A 27,162-nucleotide genomic window follows, 5' to 3' on the forward strand; every position below is an offset into this window, starting at 1 on the left:
GCCCACAGATTGTGCCAGGGCTGGGGCAGGGGTAGGCTCCCTTAAGTGCCTTGGTCTGCTGGCTTTGCAAGGGATGCTCAGCGGGCCAGCAGTGGCAGTAGTCCCCCCATTCCCCAGCGGGCTTATTTTAAAAGCCCGGTGGAGCAGGTCATCCAGCCTGGCTGAGAAGACCCTCCTCCCCAGGGGGGAGAGGTGGAGGCCATGTCTTCCCAGCAGCTCGCAAGACACAAGACAACAAATAAACAGAGGCAGACAGAGCAGCACAATGAGGAAGGACAATACTGGTCAGATAACAGTGGACACTGCTACTTAGTAATACCCCAACAGCCTATCATCAAGCATGGTGTGACATGCTTATATCTGAGAACATGCTAATTCCTGCATAGGCTCAAAAAAGCCAACAGATTTTAAAACACCTCCCTAGAAGAGAGGCACTTTCAACATCACTGTATTCCTTGGACGAAGGGCATTAAAAATGAAGGACAAATATCTGGCTAACTGCTTCTCACAAGCATATACGCATGTGTACACATGCACATGTGCACACACACATGCGTGCGTGTGCACACATACACGTTCACACGGCAGAAGAAAAAATACTCAGGTTTTGAGAAAATAAACCCAAGTGGGTTTGTGAGAATAAACCCAAGAAGAATGCACCTTTCAGGGTGTGCAACAAGAGTGGGAGGGCCTTGTCATACGTTCACTTGGAATAGGTGCAAGTTGTTTGGATGTGATGACCTATTAAAGTTAGTACTTAGGAGATTACCCTCTCCGGAAAGGGAACAACTTTACAACTCTATGGTGACAGATAACCCACAGTATGCTGCTGGAATGTGCATCTACCTGTGTTTTAACTGCATTTAGCAATTGTTATATTGAATGTATGACACCACCTGAACATTTGCCTCTACAGGGAACTTGGTATTCAACTCCATGGAGTCAGCTCTTCTGTGCTGATCCTGTGGTGTCCCGACTTAGAACCAGTCTTTCTCATGAGCTGAAACTGCAGAGAACATTTAATATGGATTGAAACTTTTAACTTCACTTACATCTATTTCCTGGCTCAGCGTGTGGGCAGCTTGTGTGGACAAGTCCTATTTTTGTGCAGCTTGTTCCCTTGCCAGATACTGACATACTCCACAAGATGGTGCTATGCCCCAGAGCCAGTTATCATATTACAACAACTCCCACAGGAAACAATTAGATTGTCTTTTGTTTTTTACCCTATTAGCACTGAAGTGACATCAGCTACAGTGATTTAGGTCTGGAAATCTGCATTTCCTTCTCATTCTGGTTCAGTTCTATCAACTACTGCCCTTGTCACTCTTTACTTTGATTATACATAGAGTTCTATTTAATGCAGCTTTTTCATTCCCCAAGGGCCTTTTACCTTTCAGTCACAGGGAATCATTCTTAAATTACCTATTTTACAAAACCAATTTAAGATACAGTTAGAAAGTAGCTAACTAATTTGGCCATATATGCAATGAATGGCCATTACTCTTCCTAAACCCAATTTCCATTTCTGTCAGTTATATTGCATTCAGCCACTGCCTCCCTGGTATATAAAAGTGATACTTTTTGTCATTTCAGAAATGACCGGACTAGCTTTCCTCAGGTCAATGGCAAAATTGGGGGAGGTAGGGGCATGACCAATACAGAAGCCCCAGAAGCCAACTGCATGGAGAGGCACAAAAGCCAACTGCATGGAGGGGCACAAAAGCAGGTGCTGCCACAGCAGAAGCAGATCTTACCACCACAGTTGGTACGAAGAAGCTTATATTACCCCAGGTGCTGTGCAGCTGCCTTGGGCCTGACGTTGTGCTGCTATGCCTCTGCCTAAGGGGTCTATACCAGCCTTCATTATAAGGCAGCCCCAAACCCTGCTCAAATCAAGCCAATTCAATCTCAGATAATATTTCTTGATTTCAATGGCCAGACCATTTATTCTAATAATTGGTACAAACAGAAAACAAAGCTTGCTGTAATAGCAAGGTCTATGAAGGAATTCAGTTCTGAGCATTATTTCAGTTGTCTGATTTATGTGTGGAATACCTGAATAATCACTTAATTCAGCCAGGAAATAAATGCTATTAAGTAATTAAAGGTTGAAAGGCTGGTGTTGAAACAAATACAGTAAGGATTTTTCCAGGCACAAAGCCATGTTCTGTAACAGCTTCCCCTACCCAAGGGTTCATATACTTAGCAAAATTGTACCAATGCCCATTGTACCAACAACTCATTCTCCTATGATTACTTCTGTAGAATTAGAGTTCAGAGAAGATTTGAGTAGCTAGACCCCTGAGCTACATGAAGTTATAGCCATCAAAAAGATGTGTGCACCATTCAGATCATAGGAAAACAGGCCCTCTTAGTCATTCTTTGCATAGTATGTGGACTTTGCATGTTATTTAGCTGAATATCTGGGCCAGAGGGGAACAGTGAAATTCTCTAATTCCTTCTCAGTTCTAATTCCCTTTCACAATGCAGAGAAAGCCCTGTGCTAGAAAGGACATTGTAGCAGGTTATCACTTTTACAATTCAGTTTTATTTTCCTTGGGTCAAACTTGTCTCCACAGGAAACAACATAATCACAAAACAAACACATAAACAATAAAGGGTTGACTCACATCCTGTGGTCCTTTCCCAGACACTGAGAGAGAATCCCTGGCACTGTGCTGCCATTTCAGCCCTTTCTCCCCCTCTTCTCCTTTCCCTGGGAGCTTTTAACTTCTTCTGGGCCATCTAATCATCTGCATCAGCTGGCCCACTCCTCCTAGGCAGGCAAGCAATCCTCTTTCAACTGAAACTGGGCTACAGCCCTTGACCCATGCACCCCGTTACAGACATCTTCTCCTGTATATTGAACCCATCAGTAATTTAGTGCATTTTGCATCTCTTCAGGCAGGGGTGCAAACCTTAAAATGCCCAAGGCTGTCCAGGCTCATGCAGCGGCAGACTCCAAGGGAAGGTCTACATCCTCTCCATACTGTGCCTGAAAGCACTGCTGTAAAGAACACCCTGCCCACTGCTCCTGCAGAAGAGGAAGCAATCTAGTCATGTTAGTATGTCTCTAAACATAAGCTCACTGCTACTCTCTGCCTAGAAACAGATGTTGCCAAATGAAGCGGACCAGCTGTACTGGGATGTGTCTCAATACCACCTATCTGCTTCACTAGGAAAAACACACATTGCCCCTTGCTATGCCTGTTTTTACTGCAGGACAATGGGCAATATGTTCTCCTGGGTTTTGAGGGGCCTGGTATTTCATACCCTGGGAATTCCCATGCAATATTGGGCCCCTCAAGCCCTCAGAATGCCAGTCTGGCTTTCCCTGCTTACAGAGACACATCCCAGGATCTCATAAGAAGATAAAACTAGGGTAAGATTTTGCTAGTGCAGAGCTCCTTTAAGTGGCTTGCCACCACCCCCATCATAAAGTCAAGTACAACAGGCTTGTTCGCAGCATGCCTATGGGAAAGTGAACAGATAAGAAGCAAGCAAGAGCAAGCCTATAATGCAGTGTTTCATGAATTCTGAGCTGCGCTGAAGTGCATAGGCAGCCTGGAATGGACAGCCAGCAGTCAGCATAGCCAGATTTCTGTTGCTTACACTAGTGACGATATTAGGTTCCAGAGTTGCTCAGACTATCCAAGCTCCTCTTGTGCTGCACTGTTCATCCTGCACTTACATGAGTTGGAGAAACAGTATAGACACAACTGAAAAGATAGCCTGACCCCTCCCTTGGAAGGTTTACAGTCTAATGTTAGGGCCAATTCATACAGTCCAGTGCAACAGCATAGCAAAGGAAACCTCTTTGAATAGGCTCAGGTAATTCTGGGTCATTTTCCCCATTACTTTCCCCATGTGTGTCAAACAACCAGAGGGTTTGTTGCACAGCACACAGTTCAGGAGGTAACAGAGCCCAGTGCAGAGCTTCTCAGAAAACTGGCCACCAATAGCTTATCTAAGCCCTGACCCTGCAATGGCCTCTGGGACGGTGCATATGTAAACAGACTAGATGTTTTCAATACATGGCACATTCAAAGGCTATTGTATTAAGTTTAAAAATGTTATCTGAATATTTAGGGCTAGATAGTGATTAAATGATGCATCAGGCAGGAACTAAAGTCAAAAGATTGGGGGCAATAATTAACACAAGGGCCTATGGACTGCCTGGAATAGGTAGAGAAGTCAACCTAAGAACTGACATGAAACTGTGGCTAAGTGAGACACGCCTTGGGAGAGGGTCTGAAGTACTTCATCCCCACACAAAAGTGGGTAGAAGCTGTCTGGTAAGTTAGATGTACATGTATGCTGTTTATTTCTTCCTGGTACATGCTTCCTGCTAATGGTTTTGTTCTGTGCAAATGGCACTTTGCTTTGTAAGAGCTGGCTAGTGACCAGATGAAATTTTCATTGTTGTCCTGGAGACCAGAAAACTGCAGTGCTGAATTAAAGTCAGACCCACTGAGCTAGTTACAGTGAACTGCAAGCATCTGCAGCCTAAGCTTCTGGTCTTGAGGGAGAGGCTCACAGGTTCCCATGCTAAGAAAGAGAGGGCGTCTATACACGTGATCCAAAGTGTGGGGGGGAGGCATTTTAATTAGAGCGACTCCTGAACGGCCACTCTAATTTAAACGCTGCAGCGCCATGTATATTCAGCATCCTGCATTTCAAAACAGCCAAGAGGTGCTTTAACTAAAGCTCATTTGATATGGTTTAGTTAAAGTGCCCCCACTACCATTTGGAAACGTGGGGTGCTGAATACATGTGAGACTGCAGCTCGCTGGAGCGTTCTAGTTAGAATGCTTAACTGAGTCTGCTCCAATGTGTTCAAATTAAAACATACTGGAGCACGTGCATAGGAACAAGAAGGGCCTGACACCTATAGAGGAGTGCCTTTGAGGAGGTTACAAATGACACAAAGATTCAACTAGATCAGAAGCCGTAGTGGCCTATATCTTGAAAACAAGAAGGCCTGTGCCAGTTTCTGCAACAGCTTATACTGAATCATGTGCAGGGCTAAAGCTCAAAAAAGTCCTTCCATAATGCTTCACATTCCTGCCAAATACTTTGTTTTTCAGAGGAATTACTCAATGCAACAGTACTACATGATTTTTAAATTATGTAAATAACTGTGCACCACTGGGACTAACAAGAAACAGCAGCCCTTGCTCTCAGGGAGGCACAGATCTGCTTTTTCCAGAATTTCTCTCTGACCCTTCACCCTTTCAGACTGTTTCCTCCTCTATTCTCCACTAAATCTTAAGACAAGCTTGGTGTAGCCTCAGTGATGAACTTCTGTGTCTGAAGTGTACCTGTGGACACAAATGAGTGGTGCATGCCCAGTCCTGTCTTCCTAGACCAGTTCACGTCTCTACACGGCTGAAGTAATATAGACAAGCAAGGACAGAATTAAGTCTTGGTCTTGTAAATATTTTAATTGCGAGACTCAGACTTTGGGCACCTGGAATTTCATGCTAAAAAACAACCAAACTGACCTTGTTGGAAAGCAACCAACTTTAAACCCAGAGATGCATATGAGGTGAAGACAGTGCAGAAACTTACAGAATTAGAGCTTGGAGTCTGAAAGACTTTTGTTCCCTGGAAATACATCAGAGGCTGCTGAAGTCAAGAAATATTTCCCAGTGCTGCATGAAGCCTGACCTATGCCTTAGGCATGGTGTTGCTGCTGTTTCTGCTGTTCTTTCTGCCTGCTGTCACTCGAAAACAAGGAGGTAAATATTTCCCTACATACTTAACTTCTCTCTACCTAACTTGCAGCTGCAGGGTTGATGTGGCAGATAGGAGGACAACACTTTCAGTGACTTCAGTTATTTATTTAAGGTGACAGCAGTCAGTTACAGGCCTGATTTCTAAGATATTTAGAGCAGGCAAGAAGTTATGGTAAAGCCCAGAATGGTAGGAACCATCTTTTGTCCAGGATTTACATAGCATTTACCACAGTCCAGATGTGTGACTGGGGCTCCAGTTTGCTGCTACAACACAAATAAATAAGAAGGACCTACATGCTGGGTGTGCTCCTCACTTCTGAAAATCAGATGCTCCAAACTGTGTTTAGTGTTTAAAACAGGGCAGTTGCAACAACGGAGCCTACCACTTGCAATGTATTTTGCTAAAGATTTAAGACTTTTTAAAGCCCTTGTCTTTTCATACCCTTCCTAAACCCCTCGCTCTAGTCTGATTCATAAGAGCTTCTTCATAAGGTGTACGAAGAAGCTAAGTCCAGCATCAAGAATAACTTCACACTTGCTTATTTTCCATTTAAAATGTTCTAAGCTTTTCTGCAATGCATTTGATAAAAACAAATCTGGAACTCATACCTTACCCCACCAATAAGACTGTGGAATGGGGACGTGGTCTGTGCGTGCTCCTCGGATCCTGGCTCTTGCATAAACTTCAGATGTCAAATCGGGGAAGTTTCTGTTAAGGTCGAGGTTCTGAGCAGTTTGTCGGCCGTTAATCCAGCTATTGTAACCAGCTCCCTAATTTACAATCAAGAAAGAAATTAATGAAACATGCCTAGTACCCCCTGTCATATAATGACTACTCCTGTTTTAATGCTGCTTCATAATGACCAAGGAGAAGTATTAGTTCCAAGAAGGCAGCAGAGTTTTATGAAAAGCGAATAGTAAAAATAATACTTTTATCAGTAGAACAACTTTTATCGTAAAGTTTGCAAAGCTCTGACATGCAGGGAGGGATATTTTCGGCCACCGTTAATGCGAATCCAGGGTGGAGAACAGAAGCTGTTAAAGTGCACCAGGCAACACCGTGGAGTGAGTTGGAGAAGCAATAAAAAATTCTCCATCTAGTTACCACTGTAAAAGAAATTTAAGCAGATTGTAATAACCCCAACCTATTTTAGTACAGGGACACACAGCAAGAGGACACAAACTCTTAAAAGTCAGGACTTGTTTTCATACTAATGGCTCTATTGCTGAAAGTGAGGAGAAAACAATGCAAAAATTTTATGGAGCAACATAAAGAGAAGAATAGTTTTCAAATATCTTCATGAGGTATAAATTGATCTAAGAACTGCTGTCCATTCTCAAAAAGCATAAAAAAATTAACATTTCACAAGATCTGATCCTCTACCCAAAGAAGAAATATATATTAAATTACAAGTCTTCATTAAAAACCCCCTCAATTTCAGTCATCAAAATGGGATCAATGGGCACCTGTTCCACATTCGATAGGTTTTTTGCATCTATCAAAAGAGGTATAGTGGAAAGTCAGTCCAAATGCATTGTTAATGTATTACTCTGGGCAGTAAAGAGCAGCCTACCACGAAGCAAGATAGGCAGATCTTTTAGTTAGTTATTGTTAATACTCCCATATCACCCCTTCTCTGTAGGGAACTAATAGTAAAGGCCCCTGACACCATCACTTTTTATTCCAAAACAGTATTTTACCTCTTCTGCAGCAAGCTCATAACCATCTGGGTTCAGTGAGGGAAGGAGGTGAATTCTAGTGTGGTTGATCAACATCTGAATCCTGGGGTTCCCAAGGAGATATTCTGAACACAAGTACTGTGCAAGGTATATTAATAGTTCTTTCCCGACAACTTCATTACCATGCATGTTGCCAATGTACTTAAATTCAGGCTTAACTGTGAAAAAGTAAAGTAATTAGATGATTTGTTTTAATCTGAGCACATCTGGATGGTTTCCAAAGATCAAGTAGCACTAACTGATTAATCAGAGTTTTATTTACAGTAATTTAACATGCAAATTCTAGTAAACACCATGTCAATTCCATCACCATTATCCTTCATTTCAAAGTAGTTCAGCGGCATATTAAATATATTACCTTTGTATAATAATACAAACAATTGTTTCAGGATTCACAAATGTTACAGGACAATCACTACAGCCACTTTTCTCTCCTTTCATTATTACTTTTAAATTCATAAATGTCTTCAGGGAGGACCGCAAACAGAAATAGCACAGCATAATTGGAAGGAAATAAATAATTGCCTATGACATTAGTCAGTACCCTAGGTTTTCAAGCCATCATATCACCACATATTCTGACAACTGGACAGCCAGTATATAATGTGATAGTCCTGATTCTCTACTAAATCAATCTAATGATTAGAACAGGAAAAGGGCAAATATGGCTATAAATGATACTCCAGAAAATCCAGAGGCTGATTTAAATACTCTTATACGTCAGAACAGCTTTGGAGTTCTCCTCAATTATACTTTTTATTCTGTGGCTCCTTACACGTCATGGTGGAGGAAGCCATGGTGCAAATATGTTCAGAGCACCACAAAGGGATTGAAGCATAACTAGGAATTGGGTTCTATTTGTTGAAGTATGATGTCTATCATAAAACATTTTAAGAACAATAAAGAAAAAGTGGAGAGGATCTGGAAGTAAGTAACAACGATGATAAAGGGGTTGGAATGCAAACTGCATAAGAAAAAGCTAAAGGACAAAATTCCTAACTGTGAATAATGCACAAGGCTGCCTAGTGAAGTTGTGGAATTACCCTCAATGGAGTTTTCAAGAAAAAGCTAGATAGGCATTTATCTAGGATGGCTTACGAATAGGGTATCCTGCATCAGTGCAAAAGGTCAGACTAAACAACCCCAGAGTTCCCTTTGAATCCTATGATTTTATGTTTCTATCATCCATAGATATATAAAAAAGAAGTTGTCTGACCTGTGTTAAGCAGAGGGTCAGATGAGATGATCATAATGGCTCTTTCCATCAGTAATGCAGTCAATCTTTCAGTCAGTTAAAACATGAAAGAAATATGCCATATCTCAACTCATATAGTTAGCTCTCTTATATCCAGCTGTATGATTCAAATGATACCTTATGAAAAGAATCTCTTCTCACTCAGAGTCTTTCCTTAGATAATCACGCCAATACTGTTATTACTCACGTAATTCATGGTGTCCAGGTTTGGTTGAAAACTCAATCACAAGAAGATCTTTCCCCTCAAAGCTACGGCCAATGCTGTAGGTTCTTGCAATGTGGGAACATTTGGAAGCAGTCCTCTTCAAAATGCTCACCATTTGGGAATACGAATGGTGGGTGAACTGAATAAATGTTGTAGGCAGCCCTGCCAGGGGATCTTCCTCAGCAACTTCTAGCTCCCCTAAAGAGAATAATTTTAACCAAAATAAGTCCAAACATAATGTGCTCAGAGGCTGAGAGGTTATGGGAAGAGGGGTATGGGGGGTGGCATCAAGTTACAGTGGATGAACACTTAATGTTTTTTTCACAAAATGTAAGTGTCCAATAACAGAACTATAAATCTTGTGGATGAACCTTAAACGAATGCTTAGAGAGGAACAAGAGACTCCTTTGGCCTATTTCCATCCTGGAATGAACCAGCACAAGGCTGTCCAACTTCTAGGCAGCTAGGGTCCACACACCATGCAGGCTGCAGTTGCAGGGGCTGCACAAAGCATGGGTTGCAGACTGAGGGCTGCTCAACACACAGTGCCTGCCACATGCACAGTGTGGGCAGCCTGACTACCCCACCCCCATCACACATGACATATGGGTAGGCCTGTTGGCCATGCATGCAACTCAGCTTCCCCCTCCCCTCCTGGTGCTGCACGGGCAGCCCAACAACCCTCCTCCCCTGTACCCTTACCACAGCACAGGCACTTCGGCTTCCCACTGCCAACCCCCTCCTCTCCCAGCCACATGTCTACTGCAGTACAGGAAGCCCAGGTCCCTCCCCTACCATGCATCCATCTCAGGGACTCCAGCCCCTCCCTCTGTGCTCCCCTGCCTCCAAGAGCAGAGGTAGGATGCAGGAGGCAGAAGCCAGAGGACAGCAGGGGAGGCCAAAGAACTTCCTGTAATAGCACAATGACAGATATTTTGCTGTGTCTGTCGCCAATTAAAATGTGGCATTGAAAATTGTGGGAATACTTTAAACATATAGATTGTTCCTTTAAATATTATGGATCGAATTCATTCTTGCTGGAAGTGAACTGACTTTAGTTACCTGCTTTATATACTTCTATAACCAAAGAACTTCAGGATTCACAAACTCAGTTAATAATTAATGAGCTGTTTGGACTGCTGTGTTTCCTGTTGTATGTTATGATGTGCTTGCACAGCTTTGGTTCTTACCTCGAAGCTTTGCTAGTGGATCAAAACATCCTTCTTCTTCACCAGCGAAGAATCGGTCACAGTCTAAGAAATATGGCCAAGCCATGTCTATTGCATCAAATGCAGGAAGGCAGCTTTTTTTCAGATTTTCACAGATGTGCCTGCAGGGTTTTATAATTTTGTCTTTTTCACACTGTGGTGCCAATATTGAACAGCCCAGGAGTCTCAAATCAGGATTACATTCTCCCTGAAGCAAGTTGTGTATCACACTCATGAGAACGTATTCAGAGCTATACTCAACTGCTTGTCTAGCCTTCTGATCCAGTAAGTTAGGATACATTGTTTTGGTGTAGGGAACATCATTGCAAGTGCCCAAGGTGATGTCCACACATTTTGCTATGAAAAGAATGATAAGGTGAACATGTGAAAAATATCTTGCTCAATAGTCACACTGACTCAAACAGAGCTGGTCAGGTAATACAAAACAAGTAATAGGATCAATGACTGGGGACGTACTTAATTCGTGGTTTCATGGATTTTGTTGATGAAATCCGTTAAATCAACAAAAATAAATAAATAAATAAAAGGGCTGGCTCCCCATGGGAGCCAACAGCTCTTGCTTCTGGAAAGGGAAGGTAATGTGGCATGAAAGACAGCAGACAAGATGGTGGCTGCCCCTCATCTCTCTTCTCCATGACAGGGCCTCTCCGCCAATCAGCGCTGAGGGGCAGGGCTGCCTTGAAATGCATACAAATTGGTTGTATGCACTGTGAGGAGCCACAAAAAACCTTTGTCTCACCACAATTTAAGTAGGCCCCCATCAGTGACTTTCATTTTACATATGAAACACAATGATGAAACAGGCAACTCACAATATTCTCAAAAGCATTCATTATTTGAAATTATTTATCAACTCATTCTAGCAAATGATTTTGAGTATAGAGCTTCACTGCAAGTGGACATAGTTCAGATTGCAAATTCTATTTCAATTTTTAGTGTTCCCAAGGTTCCCTGATTGGAGGAACATAACTTGTAAAATTAAATTCAAAATTTGAACAAAATTAGAAGAGTAGCTTTCTGGGCACCACAGTGGGCACTCCATGAGCCTGTCTGCCTGAAGGCTGTCCTACTATGGTGAAAACCCTAGGAAAAGAGATGGAATTTGAAAGCAGTTTACAGTTAGAGCTGAACCAAAGGCGCTTTATATCACATCAGGATAATACAAGCTAGCCCTAGGACAATGGAGCTCAAAAGAGAGCTAACATAACTTCCGGAGGATCAGGACCAAAGTGGATCATTTAAAAATATTAACAAGTAGAAAGGTTTTCACAATATTCAACCAGCTCAAAAATACACAAGGAAGATAAGAGTAGGTATTTATGGTAAAGTTATTCAATACTACTGTAAAATATTGGGAAAATTTGATGTGCAAGTTTGGGTCTCATATTCTGTGCTGATCTCTCAGTTTGAGCCTGTATAATATCATAGTAATGGCAACAAACTGCTTCAGTGGGAGACAGAGACTATCTCCCACTGTTGTCTATTACTTCATTAGGACCAATGAAAGAAACAGCATTGGAAGAGTCCAAGGTCATGCTCTCCAGCCAAGAGAACAACTATAAATAGTGAAGGTATGAGAGTCCCTGGAGAGAAGGAGAGAAGCTATACCATACCTTTTTGTTCAGTTTGGCATTGTCCTGCAAATAAACAAGATAAATAAAAATTAACCTCAAAGGGCAAGGCAGAAGGATTATTTCTATATCTCTGTTATTTTTGTCCATATTACATCTCAAATATTTTGCTTTGGGATTAAATACTTTTTCATAAGGACCACTATTAAGAAATAATCAGTAAACAGAAAAAAATGATCAGCTTTAAGGTTTTAGTACCCTGAAAAAACACAATGGAACATTACTCTAAGACTTACAGTGAAGGAAGAAAATATTTCCTTTATGATGCCCACTTCCCCCTCAAAATAAAATAAAATCTAAAAAAAACTTGTGAGCTTTCTCATGTTCCACAGAAGTCACTGCAATTTCCCCTTTAATGAATTTGGTCACTAGTGTTAGGAGTATCCACCCAATATGATGTATGAATTTATCCTATTTTCTCACATACCACACACCCTGGAATAAGACACAAACCTTGTTGGGACAGTAGAATGAAGAAAAAAAGGGTTTCTTCCAGAGTCATGGCTGAATGTAGGCCACATGGAGCAGGGGCAGAGTCTTCTCTTCAGCATCCCTGTTCTAACAAACCCATGTCCTTGTAAACTCCACAGCTTAAGCTTAAACCTCACCATAGCTGCTGTTGAATTGGCAGCAGCTTTTGGCTGCTCAGCCCCAAGTCATTGACAATTTACTAGCAACTATGAAAGGGTTAAAATTGTAGCTGCCATGTTGAAGACTTGAGTCAACCCCTCCCTCCATGCTGTCAGCAAGGAGAGAAGGGAGAGGAGCAACAATACATTAGTCCCAGTGTTTCTATTCTGACACAGAAAATCAGCTACCCCTCCTAAAGCATGAACCCCAATTGTGAAAGACTAATTTTGGAGGAAAAGGTACATCTGTGGTATACGAGTAAGCAAGTATCACCCCCTCCCCCCCCCCCCCCGTAGAAACTGAGGGATAAATCCACAGAGGGCCTTGCCACACTTTGCATCACCATGCCTAATTTTAAATGGTTACCCTCCCTTTCTGGGTGGAAACCACATCTTTGATGCAAGCACCTAACAACAGCTAGGCACCTCAGAATGAGATTCATAGCCAACAGACTGAGCAGGTAGCCACCTAAAGCAGTGAAGAATTAAGATTTTTTTTAAAAACATTCTACTATCTCCAGCTCCCTATTCTACTTTGTCACTGGCACCCTATCATACAGGCCTATTCATAAATTCATCAATCTCCATCTTCAAAACCAGTTAGGGCTTTTTCCTCAATCAGTCATAATGGATTCAGAACTTAGTCCTCTGATGGTTAAGACCTTTCATCTAACTTCCAGCATAAATTTATTGATAGCCAGGTCATAACCATTTTGTTCTTTGGCCAACATTAAAGCTTTAATTTAAACCTTTCTTCTTCCTCCCCCAGTGCATACTTCTTCACTGCACCAATTTATTTATAGAGAACAATCATTTCTCCTTTCAGTCTTTAGTTTGCAAGCTAAATAAACCAAGCACTTTTATTCTCAGGGAACCAGACTCAATGACCCATGAGATCCCTTTGCTTCAATATCCAATATTTCTATTTTTATATCCCTGGCAACTAAGGCAAAATGATGCTACTAAAATACGTATCATACTGTTTTCTTCAGTGCCCTGTTGCATTAACCTCTTTTGTACAAGCCACCTAAACAGCAAAGGTTATCCTTTTCTAGAGGCACAATATAGACCTAGCCATATACCCATCCCTAATTACTCTTGGTAGGTAGCCAGGAGGTAGCTCCTTGCTCAGTGAACTACCTTTGGTGTTTGTTCTCATAAAACAGATTGATTATGTTCTGCATTTATTAAGAAAATTCTGAATAACTATTCCCAATATGTTTGTAAAACAGTTGTCATCTGAATGTATTTTTTGCATTCATTAATGAATGTGCTATTTGGAAAATGAAGCCAAGTCATTACAATCAAAACAAAATTAGCCCTCAATTTGATCTTGGAAAGGAATAACTTAATGGGAAATGATTCTGGTTATATACCCTGAGTAAGCATCAATTAACAGTACTCTGAAAAAAACTTCTAGGGCTCTGTGCTATTAGACACATTTAATCGCTGACACTAGCAATTTGTGGTAAAGAGTAATCTTGTGATAACATTTTTAGTATATGTTATTCATATAGACTTCTTTTCTGCCTTGGTGTGTAATGCTAATCACAATAAGAAATACTTAGTGCCACTATAGTGCCTTCCATCAGAAGGCTTCAACGTGCTTTTATTACTCAGCCTCACAATTCTCACTGTAGGGTAGTTATTGTTAACTCTATTTATGGATGAAGCCACAGGAAGACAAATGCCCTGGGTACTTTTTAAAAAGGTCTCCAGTTCTGCATGCAGTTCTACACATGGAGACAAATACAGTTAATTTTCTAGAAGGTAGGATGGAAAGTAACATGCTGATGATCAAAAAATAACTTACTAAGAAATGTACCAGCAATTACTTTTGTTCACAAAATAGAAAACCACTTTTGAAACCCAAGTGGTAGGAGCCTGTCTACATTTCCAAGATAGATTCAATGGATTCTAACAATAGTTATTATCAAGAAACAATTCTGTTTCAGGTTTGAGGCTGAGACAAAATCATTTTCAGCACATTTTTGTTCAGGAAAGGAGAATGTGGCACCCACTCTAGCCTACCGCAAGGCTATTTATGAGTGTAGGTGAGGTGTCTGTGACTTATACAGTTCATACAGAGGCTCCAGACAGCTGCCCTGCCTGCTGGTCTTTGATTGAAAGGACAAGTCTCCCTTTTGTTTTTCTTTTAAGCATGAACAAATTAACTAAATGAAACACTTGAGCATACACTAGTATTTTCTATACTCTTTTAATTATTGACAAAGAATCTTACACTCAGGGTGCATCTACATGAAATGTGTTCACGCTCATTAACCTAATTTACTGCACAGTATGGGCATGCATCTACACATGTATGCCCTTACTGCACAGTAAAAATGGCTAATCATGGCAAATGCAGATATCAAATGTAATTGCGATTAGTTAATGTGCAGTGATGCATATGTAGACGTGACCTGGCACTAAGTTTAATTCTAGGTCTGCCTTGCCAATAGGGGGCTGGCCTGAGCCCAGCCCCAGAGCTTGTGACTAGCCACCTATCCTGACTCTGTCACCAGCCCCTCCCCAACTCTCTGCCTGGCCCACCCACACTCCCCTGGCCCTGGGTTCCACCCCCTACAGCATGCAGACAAGCAGGACACAGTTCACAACTTTACTGAGCAGCCCATGTCCCCTTAGCTGGGTGGGCACAGGTCTCTCACACGCCAAGGAAGGTGTCAATGCTGGCAGCATTGTCCTCAGCACTGCAGGGCTGGGACATGTAGTGCTGCCCAGGTAGCCCTGCAGGTAACAACAGAGGTTGTGGGGCAGCCCAGGCTTGCCCCCTCCAGTGTTGTAGCACAGGGTCTCAAACCAGGAGTGCAGCCATGCTCATGGCACCAGCAGGATCAGAAGCAGCAGGGTGTAGTGGCTCAGGCACCCTTCAGCCGGCATAAACAGCTCATCACACAGTGCCCAGGGCACAGACAGCAGGGGCATACTTGGACTGCAGTGGCATCATGGAGGGAGCCAGCCCTTGGGTTCCACTCCAGAGAGGTCCCCTGTGGGGAGAGTGGGGGCACAGACAGTCCTTGCCCCAGGTGTCTGTGAGCCACATGCATCCCGAGCCTGGGCACCCTGGGCTGGGTGGCAGTGCAGCAGAGCAGTTGGCCTGGCATAGGAGAAGGGCAGGGGAGTGGGGTGTGGAGCTGCGGCAACAGGTGCTGCCAGCAGCCTGGCCTGTCCCATCCTGGGAAGCGGGTAGGGGTTCTTCCAGCGCCCCCTGACAGCCAGCTCCCCTGGCCTGGCCCCCACCCCAGACTTGCTGCCGCCTGCCTGGGGCCAGCCCCACCACTTTCCCCTGCACCACGTGCCTGAGGATCCAGCTGTGCCCACAAGGATGCTGGGGCTTTACTGGGGCAGCCAAAGGGGAGCCACCTGCCCTCAGAGAGTGCCATCCCACGTGGCCGCAGCAGGAGGCTGCTACCTGCTAGCATTACCATGGCCCTTGGATCAATGGGGAAACAGCTTCTGCAAGCCCCCCTGGCTTCTGCAAGCCCCCAACTCTCCCCCCACTCTGGACCCAAAAACCTGAGACACTGTGAATAATTTTAGTTTTCATGTTGTACATAGTTCTCACTCTGTAAATAGTTCTCATATTGTAAGTGGGTTTTTTATTGTTCGTGAGTAGGGAGAGTGGTTGAAGAGTTTTGTTTGTTGAGTGGGGAGGGGTCTTTATGTATTGGGGAGGGTGGGGGGAGGGGGCTGAGTTTTTTGTTGGAAGAGGGATGGGGGTCACTGTTGTTAGGGAAATAAAGTGTTTTTGTTTCAAGTATGTGCATGCCCTGAGAGTGGTGTGGGGGGTGGGTAGGTGGTACAGGGTGTGTAGGAAGCAGGACAGATAGCCTGAGTGGGGGTTGTGCAAGAGGAGGAGGTTGGCCAGGGCCTCCCACATCTGGTGCCCTAGCCCCTGCTGGTGAGTGTGTGGCTGTCCTGGGGTCTGGACAGGGGGCCTTGCTGAGGCCAGTAGGGCCAGCAGGAGCACGGGGAACTAGTTGTCACTGGAAGGGGCAGAACTGGAGCAGCAGGGTGCTGAGTGTCACTGGCAGGGGTAGGGGCAGGGGCAGAAGCTGGAGCAGCCATGGTGCAGGGAGGCAGGGTGGGCAAGGAGGGAGCTGGTGCTTGCCGCTGCTGTGCTGGGCACATGGCTCTTGATCCTCGCCAGCCCCAAGAAAGGGGATGGCCAGGGATCAAGGGGCAGGGGTGTATTTCCAAGATGGCTGCAAAGTGCTGGCAACCATGGGACTGGAGGCTGGAGCTCACCCTGGTGCCCCCAGGGGTCCATGGTAGGGCTGAGGGGACTTGGCACTAGATATAGTGCCAGGTACCTGCACATGTAGACAACTGCCAAAAATTGCTTACTCCACACTAGCTTAATGTTCAGTTAATTTAGCAGTGCTTAAATGCACATGTAGATGTGCCTACTGTGTGATATGTGGTGGCATAAAACAAATCATAGTGGAGATTCAGGAGTTTGCTTACTCAGCTGGAGGAACAGGTATTCTACAGGTGTTATCTGGAAACAAGTAGAGAAAACCAATAAGAAAATTTAGCAAGCTGAAACCAATCACAATGCTACTTTTCCTTTCCCCACTGTCCATCCAAGAAGGAGCAGACATGCTAGATTTAGCAGATACCTCATTCCTGACTTCCTGGCCAAAAGGAAAGTTGCCATGATGGCAGTTACTAGAGAGCAATGGGAAAATTCAGTGGATCATATTCAGTAACTGAATTTCCAGAATGACTGGACAGCTTTGAGAGCAGCATTTATGAATTTATACATGCTATAAGAAGGCAAACAACATATGAGTTGATCATCTACAACAGGGATGGCCAACATGTGGCACAGGAAGCTTCTATAGTCAATGGACAGGCATCATAACTGCAGATAGGTCAGGGAGCAGAAAGCAGAGCAGCAGACTTGGAAGAAAACATGGGGTAGGGAGGAAAAAGATGAGCAACAGATCAGGCAGAGAAGCAAATTGGAGTAGCACTCTGGGAAGGTCTGAGGCTACATTGTGGCAAACCTACCAAAAAGGTTGGGGCCCCACTGATCTACAGAACTGAGTGACACATCTCTCCCTCACTTCACACAGTACTGAACATTTTACCAGATAACTTATGCATTAATGTTGAAAATTCATCCTTTCTCTGAAACACTGCATATCAAACACTGTTCTGGAGGACACTGGAGGAGAGAAGGACTTCCAATAATATTATCTTCATGAACATTACTATGGCATGTTTTCATTAAATGGAACAATTTAACAGCTTGATTAGAATTATTAGTGGGAAAAAAAATTGACTCAAGAAAATATATTCATTTTTAAGTAACAAGTTCAAATTCCACACTCTTTCCACGCTCTTTACAATCCATGCATCTAATTAGGTCACTTGAATCACTGTAGAGCGGCTGCCAAATATAACTGTTCAGCAGAAAATGGATAGAGCTCAATTGGTGACTTGGGGTTTGGTACATCTTTTGTTTTTTGGGTTTTTTGCTGATGATGTGAATCATATGCTATAAATAAGAGTAACAGAGAGCAGCACTGTGTCCTAAATGTGGAAGTCTGATGATGTAGTGATTGGGAAATGTTTTCTTAATTCCACATGTTTCAAAGGGTGTGGCTCAGAGAGGTACTTGAAAATAATCAGGGATCCACTTTGCATATCCAAATTATCCCTGCCTGTGAGAGAGTCAGCAGAGAACTCCCTGAGAGCAGTTCTGTGGCGCTGCTGTTGCTAACTCCCCTCTCCGGAGAGAGGCTCACGGTCCCTGAATTGTACAGAGTCCAAGGCACCGTAAGGAAATCACGGGTCCTCTTGATACATAGAGATGGCATGACCAATGATGCAATGCTCCCCCTGTTGCATTCTTCCTTGGCAGGTACATAGAGACATTTAGGAAGGTTAGGGGGAGGTTAAATCACATTAAAAATGGCCACTTTATCTAACTGAGTTCATGCAGGGGCAGACCTTACACTTAGATCCCTAGTTAGGCATATCTAATCGCAGACTGTTAGATCAGTCTAAAAATGGCTGACCTGATCTAAGTTAAGAGTACTTCTGAGGTAATCTGATTTAGGTCCCAGTGCAGCCCTGGGCCTGGGAAAGCCCAGTTGCTGGCCCCACCCCGGGGCAGCACTTTTCCTTCCCTGCCACCCCCACCCCCCGCAGCTGTCACTGGTTTATTTTTAGCCCCTGGCCCCTCCCTGAGATGGACACCCCCTCCCCCCTGCAGACCAGCTAGCACCCCCTTTCCCCCCCTCCTGCCAAGCCATCCTGCAAGCCACTCTTATCACCAGTGTTTGCCAGTGCCGGGAGCCAAGGAAGTAAATCTGGTGCAGGGAGGGGCAGGCAGGATCGAGGGGTTGGTTCACTGTTGAGGGGTGGTTAATTTGGGGATGGGAAGGTGGAAGGTCTAAAAATAGCCCCTGGTCCTGCGGGCTGGAAGCGAGCCCCCTTCCGACGCTGCTAGCCCTGCCCTGCATCTCCTTCAGGGCCTGCTTTCCTCCCCAGTCCTCCCAAGCCCCTCCCCCACCACACACGCATGCTGGCCTCCTCTATTTCAACTTACCTTAAATGGGGTGGCCATTTTAATTCAATCTCACCTCCCTGTAATGTGTCTGAACGTCTGTATGTACCTAATGAGGCTCCAATATTACTGGCCATAAAAGACCAACCTTTTTTAGTGGCATGTGACAATACATAAAATAGATATAGATGCCATACCCCCAAAATAAACCTTCCGTAACTCTGTCCATACCACGCAGACCAAATGCCTTATTTTTTAGTAGAAACCTCCATGGGTTCAGTGGAGAAAAATGAATTCTGCAGAGATATCACCCCCTTTCATGTAGACGTCTTGTCTATTCTACAGACAAAACTAGTTAGATACAAAGAGCTCTTTTTCTTCCAGATCATTCATGCCCCCTATGTGTTGTATTTAATGCTACCCTGGCTACTGTACAGGAGGTACAATACAGCTTGGGGCAGCATAACTTCTGTTTAAAAATGTGGATAAAATCACATTTTAAGAGGAGAAAAAATGCTTCTAGCTTTCTGAGCACTCCCTACAATGTGTCCTTCTGTTTTTAATCTGCAAAAGCAAACTTAAAGATCTAGAATGCAGCACATACATATTCTACTGCCAAGCTTAAATATTTTTCCATGGATGATTCAGTATTGAAAGAATCAGGCTGCTGTGATTAACTCTCACTGAGCCAATGGGCCTCTATAGATATTTACCCTGTCATGGTTTGGCATGTAGCAGATCTTACATACAGTTTACCTAAAGGCAGTAGCCAAATCAGTGGAAGTCTTGTGTGCACAAGGGATATAAGACTGACCAAAAAGATTTTGCTAAATCTGAATTATATAAATACTTTTGTGAGACCTAAGTCGTGGCTATGTTATGATTGACAAAATGAATCAGATTAGATCATTTGTGCTGTGAAAACTCACACAGGCACTTCTTGGTTCACTGAGTATCTTTGAAAGTATGAGATAAAAAGGCTGAGCTTTCTTTGGTAGAAACTGCTATTCATTTTTAAAGGTTTTATGGATAAATCACCCACTTTTTGGAATCTGTGCAAAGCATTTCCATTTCCACAGATATTAGCATTATTAGTTTGCTACACTACATAATTAATCAAGTCTGTTTTCACTCTGAAAATCTGCTTTGGAAGTCTATATACAGAAAAGCTGCTATGAGCAGTATTATAAAAAAAGTAAGTACTAAAGGAGGTAATAGTACTTTGCAAAAAAGAACACTGGAGGTTATAACAGCAGCTGGAAATGAGTAGCCTGCCTGTTGTTCTGCTCATGGCCACTCCATAAGACAAGGGACTGAGGACACAGGAGCTACTTTATAGATCCCTACTTAATAGATACTTTATAGATTCCTAGTTTATAGTTGGGGTGTTCCTATGGCCTACAGACTAATTCTGACCTACAGAGCCATGTCATCTTGTCATGGGTCAGCACAGCTGTAGAAATTTGGGAGCAGGGGGCAGGGACAGGATCTCACATATGGTGGTGGGGGATCAGTGGCAATGGTCCCAGGGCCACAGCAATTAATGCTGCCACCGCTTCTCTGTTGCCAATTTTCCAGACCCATTGGGAGTCCCATGGGCCAGATCATGCTGGTGTGCAGGATACAGTGCACAGGGTCAGGGAAGCGCAAGCTCAGGGGGTTGATCTGAGGCTGGATCTGGGTTGGCACCAGGCCCCTGCACAGCTCATGCAGGCATGCAGATTCCAGGTGGGGGGTAGGGAAGGGAAAGATCAGGCTCGGCTCGTTGCTTTTCTTGGGTGGAGACTGCTTTCCTAGGCTGCTGTCAGGCTGCCTGCAGGGCTTCTTGCAGAGCCCCTGAGCCATACAGAGCCAGATGCTTTGCTCTGTGGCTGTAGGGGCAGCAAACTAAAATTCCTTGAAGGAGTTTTAGTTTGCTGCACCCTAAGTCACATAAGGTGCATTACCGGATTTCACACAGCGACTGAAATTAATGCATAATGTGCCACGGAGGCGTGCAAAAACTGACACTATTAAAGCAGTGTAAAAGCATTTAGACTGCTTTAAAGTGTTGTGCACACACTCCTCTCGTTTAATCTACAAAGATCCTTGGATATGAGTGAAAGAGAAATTGGTCAGTTTGGAAGGAAACTGATATTAAAGTAGCAGATGGGGTCTGAGGATTACATCTTCTTGGGACCTAGATAAGAGGGTTTAGCAGTGTAGCAGTCTGCTAGCTCAATAAGCCTGGGAGCAGTTGGGGCTACAACTCAGCCACAGGCAGCTAGGAGGAATTGCAGGCTGCCTAAGGGGACTGGGCCAGCTGAGGAAGATAATTATCTGGCCACAGGAAGCTAGAAGGTCCCAGGAAAGGGAGCTAGAGGGGGTGAGAGGAATATTGGGAGTTGAGAGCTGAGGAAATGCTCAAGTGAGACCTCCCAGGGAGTGGGGAATAAGAAGCTAAGAGCTGAAAGCTTTGTCTGTTTTTCCTATTAAAGATTAAGTTTTCAGGGCAGGGACTGGCTGTGTCCATGCAGTACAACAGGACTCTTCTGTACCTCCAGTACTTTCTTTCATTCCAGTCTGCAAGCTCAGGAATGAGAACAGAGCCATACAAAACACTGCCATTTATTCAGTTTCTAGGCCCTACATGCAAAGTGTTCAGTCAAAACTCCTTCGTTTGTATTTACAGGTCATCCATCCAAACAGCAGTCAGGCTCAGCTCATAGGAAGCTAAGCAAGTGGATTCAGTTAAGCATAGCCACATAGGACTGCATCACTCTAATAAAAAGACATAAAAAGGCTCAACTGTATTAATAATATAGTAGCTGTTCCCCTACTATCTTTTCATTATTTTATAGAAGTGAGAGACATTGTAATGTAGCAAATGTCCATCGTGGGGACAACAGAAGTGTGACCAAATCTCATTGTATATTTATATATTAAAAGACACAGAGAATCTTAACCAAAGCCCTACATTCCCCAAACTTCGGTATAGTATAGGTAGAAATTCCATTTTCCTAACTATACATCTGTCCCCCAGGCCTTTTGCTTTTTCTGTCCATGCAAAGAAGAAAAAAATAACTCCTTTGAAGTCAACAGAGTTACACCACTCTAAGAAGAATCAAGACCTTCATCGTGGACACAGCTACTGTAAACTCCCCAATTCCAATTTTCTATAATTTTTTTAAAGGAAAGGTGGTTTCTAAAATCAAGATCTAGATTAACTTTGTACTCTGGAACCCATTTCTAAAACACCACTTAAATATTCTAGCAAAGATTTTGCTTCTGGTTTTAATACATGCAAAATTTTAAAATGCCCAATTCAACTTTGCATGAAAGACTCAGAATTAAAAATTGGTCTTGTTTAAAAATTTTAAACAGCAAAAATTGTTTATTGTACATAAACAATTTCAGTAGACACAAAAACATTTGGAAATTAAAAATTCACTATAACCCTAGCTTCCTCATGTGTGGTAATTTTTTTCCTTTCCCATTCTTTTTGTCAAATATGAACCATAATGCAGCACTGTTTATATTAATTAATCTATACCATATAGGATGTTCAATGCCTGGTTATTATTCACATTGCAATATTAGGTCAAATTCTTCTCTCAGTTACAGTGTCATATATCCAAAATAGCTCATATATGTCAATGAAGACACTCTAGATATATGTTTGTAACAAAGAGCAGGATGTGGGTTAACAACTTTGGAATTTCTTGGGTTTTTTTACATGCCTTTGATGTCAGAAACTCATTGTGATACTAACATTATTTTGGCATGCTTTTTGTATGTGTAAAAACAAACACCAATGGGAAAGTACTCTCAGAAATATATATATTAGGTAAAACAATAGTCATGGGTATGTTCAGACACAGATATACAGTCTTTCCAATGCTCACAAAAGCCCAGGGCTTTTATCACTATTGTTAAAAATAAAAAATTCTGCAAAAGAAAAAAAAATCTTAAGAACAGGAGACAAGTCACAACAAAGTGAGATATGTCCCTTGTTTCAAGCTGTTGGATTCCACCTTAATAAGAAATGTACTACTGGCCACAGCATAGAGATTCTTCAAAAAAAAGACTCACCTTTTAAAGGAGTGTAGTTTAGTTTGGGGTTTCATTTCTTAGAGGATGACCTTAATATGGAGTTAGAAGGAGATCTTTTTGAAAGCCAACAGCAGCAGGTAAGTACTTAACTGATTTCATGCTACTCTTCCTATTGTTGAGCTGCCCATACGCTTTTTACATCAAAGATTTTGGAAATTAGCCTCTAACACAATTCTGCCCTTAAGCCAGTAGGTGGCACCACAGACAGCTTCAGAGTTACCCTTTACATTTTCTTCAAACTCCCAGCAAAAAAGATTTCCCCCCCCACATAAAAAATAAATATTATTCCTCAGCACTAGATCTAGATGCTTGGAAAAACAAGGTGATTTTCTATAATAAAACTAGTTTCCACCTCTTACATCTCACCCTAAACATTTCAGATGAGATTTTTCCTAAATGTAAACCATTGGCCATTTCCCAGTAAAGTCAGTGATGAAATTCCCATGGACTTCAGTAGGACCAGAGTTTGACTCATGCTGAGTGCAGCAGAATGAAAGTAACCAGTAAATGTTTTTTCTTCATTATTTTCCTGCCTTAGGCTTATTGTCTGTGATTCCAGAATGCCTCTGCTTTGTTTAGACTTTTACTGGTGATAAAGTATCGCGTTGCTGTTAGCACTGAAATGTATCATTAAGCAAGAGAGACATTCCTAACACTTCAGTAAACAGGCTTTGTGCAGGCCATAAGATCCACACCCTTAACGTGCTACACAGTTCTTGGGGTGAATTACAGTAATAATCCCCTTCCAGCACATTGCATCAGGAGATCTGAAAGCATTTTCCAAAGGAAATCATAGCTGTATTATAATCCCCATTTTCCAAGTGAGAAAACTGAGGAACAGTAAGGTAAAGCCCAGCAACAGCACTAGAAATAGAACCCATGTCTGTATAATGGGTGCTTTCTCTACTGAACTATACATAGATGCAACTCCTTCATAATCTCTCCGTGGAAAATTGAAGCCATCTGAGAAGGAACCTTTCCCCTCTATACACTGTATTACCCGGTCCAGGGTCAATTCTGAATCCAGATGTGGGATGTGTATAATTCACCCTACCTGCCCACTCATGGGAAATGTTTGACAGCACTAATGTTGCCAGTTGTATTTTATCTTAATAGTACATACCCATATAAGTCAATAATAGCACTCTGGCTGAATGTAATTGGTATAGAATAAAGCCCTACAAAGAAACAGCATATTGCACCCTACATGTCCCTTTCCTGTTGCCAATTCAAAATAGTCTGATACTTTCCTTTTGGGCAGCATTATCCAAAAATAAAGTCCCTTAAGTCTGTGGTAGACCTCACTTTGATGTTCATGGGAACTATGCTTCCAGCTTATGTGCAGTACATGCCCTGTGAATTCTACTGGATGCTATTTTAACCTCCAAATGACATGTATTGGTTATATTTAGAAAACTGAAATTATAGATTAAGGATAACATTTAGGTCAAGTTCAGGTTAACTTCTCCCTTCATCCAAACACATTCCTACATACATGAACGACGCATGCCACTGGCGGCTAGGGGGGCACGGCGACCACCCGCAGGCAGCGGTGGCGGCAGCGGTGGGGGCGTGGTGGTGGCAGGCAGGGAGCAGATGCTACGGGCAGCATTGGCAGCAACCAGTGGAGATTGGTGACCACCCGCAGATGCCACCGGTGGTATCAGCAGCGAGGAGGGAGGGTGGTGAGTGGCGACCACCCACAGGTGCCGCCAGCAGCATCAGCAGCACTTCTCTCAGGGGGTGCACTGGCAATCTCCGGGGGTGCATGTGCACTCACGTGCACCCACCACATGTCACCCATGCCTACATATGAAATAAATGTTGTCTGATTCTTTTGCTTTTGAATCCACTGAGTAAAACTGCCTTCTCCCTTCCATTAAGTTTTCTCTGATGCAATTACGTTGGCTACTCTAGAGCTACTCTGAATTTACAAGTAAATGAAGCCAGAATTAAGTTCACTTTATAAAAGGCACTGAGTACTTTAAGAGGCTCATTATGTTTATTTCAGAACTGCTCAGATCCAAAAGTAAATTTAATCACTGAAATATAAAATCTGAACTCATTTTAACACAAGTGTCCTCTACAAATCTGGTTTTTATTTTGTCTAGTCAAGCAATTCATAAAAATTGTATATACGTGCCATTTGTACCAGGCCAACATGAAATCTAAAGCCACCCTATACACTTAGATATAAGGCTTTTCCATACTTTGGACTTCAAAAAAGTTACCTAAAAAATGAGAGAGAAATTTTCTTAAGCAGAAAAGCACAAGGTTGAAAGTTCATTTTTCAGCAAACTGACCACCACATTCCTAGCAGGAAAGGCAAGAGACTGGAAGAAACTCCTGCATTTCCCAAAATAGGAATGAGAGGACCCTACCACTTTGTAACTTTGTAAACACTTCAGCAAAGAGACATCCACACATATCATACTGAGTGGCAAGGGGGAAACACTTTACACTCACTGACATCATCTTTTTGTCCCTCTCCCACCAACCAACATATTTGTCTTTCTTCTAGTTCATACCTTCTCAGCATAAACCCATTATCATCTTTGGCAGTTTCTATACTCTCCCAAGGTCTCAGCTGACCCCACATTTCTAAGGTAATACCTTGCTCATTTTTGCCTCTCCCTGAAGCCTAAGCCGTATTTCTGCTTGTCTCCGGAGGCAGAGTTGAGGGGAAGAAATGAAAGAGAAAGGGGTAATTTTTTTTTCTTTTTCAGCCTTACCTAAGGTTTCCTGGCCGGTTTCACAGCGTGGGGCAGGCTCAGTGACCTTAGCCAGGGCCCCAAGAAACAGCAGGATGCGGAGAAGCATGCTGGAGCCCTTTTGTGTGCAGTAAGCACAGTGATGTGGCACTGGCTGCTGGAAGAGTTCCTCCACTTTGAGCCTTAACACAGCTCGGTCTCTCCAGGCTGCAAAGGAAAGTAGTGTATTGCATGCGCGTGCCCACTTTTTACAGGATATACGGTCTGGGAGTCATATTACAGTTAGCAGTTGTGCTTGGAAAGCAAAAGATTTTAAGACAGAAGAGGGGGAGAAACTCCTCCCCCTGTTGTCCTGTTTAGCCTGGTTTTTAATTTTGTTAAAACTTGTGGGGAGGCTCCCACAGGAGTTTGCTGCCTGCTCCTAGACTTAACCGTCAAGCATATTTGCTCTTTGTGCTTTACAGAGCCCAAGGGAAATGAGAACTTCCTTAAAGCGTGTCTCACATTAGAGCTGTATTAAACTGACACTAACTGCCTTGGGAAAGCACAAAGAAAACCAGAGAGAAAAGAGACAATTGAAAGCTGCCTTGCATCTTCCTTCAAGAAAATGATATTTCGTACACTAACCTCATTACAAATTTCAGTTAGAATTAGACAGTGCAGAGCCCCTAAGTTGTTCCCTATCCTACACAGCCAAAATGTGAAGCTATAAAGCACGGACTGACTTCCCTCTGTATATACAATGCCTATGGATACACTTTTCCTCAAACAAAATCAATTCCAGTTAACATGAACAAAGCCTTTGAAGGATATTTGTGAGAAATAGCTTGTGTCAATTTAAAAAAAAATCTGGAAAAAATCTTGAAAGAGTAAAATATATTTTAAATTGGTGTGTAGATTTGCGTGAACTTAGTCTTCAAATTGTTTTTGAGCACAGTAAGTTTCTTTTAGAAATAAAGAAAAAAACCTTAGGTATTTTAAGAAGCATGTATCGCATGAAGAGACAAGGCCAGATTCTCTTACAATGTGATATGCACAGTGGCATCAAAATGAAATGCACCTCCTTCATATTACATTATCTGATAGCTCAAATGGAAGTGATGGTCTGCATGCAGGAACTGTTGAGTAAGGTGTCTGGTCTATGTTATGTGGAGGTCAGAGTGGCAGTGAAAAATTCAAAATAAACCAGGAAGAAGCAATGGAGGATTAACAATATGGGGATGCCATGACTGAGCTGTTCCTGTGCATATTCCCTCATTTCTTGTCTGTTTTTGTCTTTCAGTATTTGGGGCAGGGACTGTACTTCATAGATTTCATAGACATTAGGGCTGGAAGGGACCTCGGGAGATCATCGAGTCCAGCCCCCTGCCCAAAGGGCAGGAAGTCAG

At 42.8% G+C, this 27,162-nt stretch overlaps 1 protein-coding gene across 1 annotated transcript in view; it reads right to left on the bottom strand.

Annotated features, from left to right (window-relative positions):
• CPZ (carboxypeptidase Z) overlaps positions 1 to 26,000 on the bottom strand; it is a 61,149-nt gene extending 35,149 nt beyond the window's left edge. Inside the window, exons 1-6 of the mRNA XM_019553255.1 lie at positions 25,796 to 26,000; positions 11,784 to 11,807; positions 10,132 to 10,506; positions 8,924 to 9,139; positions 7,443 to 7,639; positions 6,351 to 6,512 (exon numbers count right to left, since the gene is read on the bottom strand). Coding sequence (XP_019408800.1) covers positions 6,351 to 6,512; positions 7,443 to 7,639; positions 8,924 to 9,139; positions 10,132 to 10,506; positions 11,784 to 11,807; positions 25,796 to 25,883 — 1,062 coding nt within the window. The 5' untranslated portion in view covers positions 25,884 to 26,000. The remainder of the gene's footprint in view (positions 1 to 6,350; positions 6,513 to 7,442; positions 7,640 to 8,923; positions 9,140 to 10,131; positions 10,507 to 11,783; positions 11,808 to 25,795) is intronic.
• Between the last annotated feature and the right edge of the window lie 1,162 nt (positions 26,001 to 27,162).

The sequence above is a fragment of the Crocodylus porosus genome, unplaced genomic scaffold, assembly GCF_001723895.1.
Source record: "Crocodylus porosus isolate Cpor-Errol unplaced genomic scaffold, CroPor_comp1, whole genome shotgun sequence".
Taxonomy (NCBI): domain Eukaryota; kingdom Metazoa; phylum Chordata; order Crocodylia; family Crocodylidae; genus Crocodylus; species Crocodylus porosus.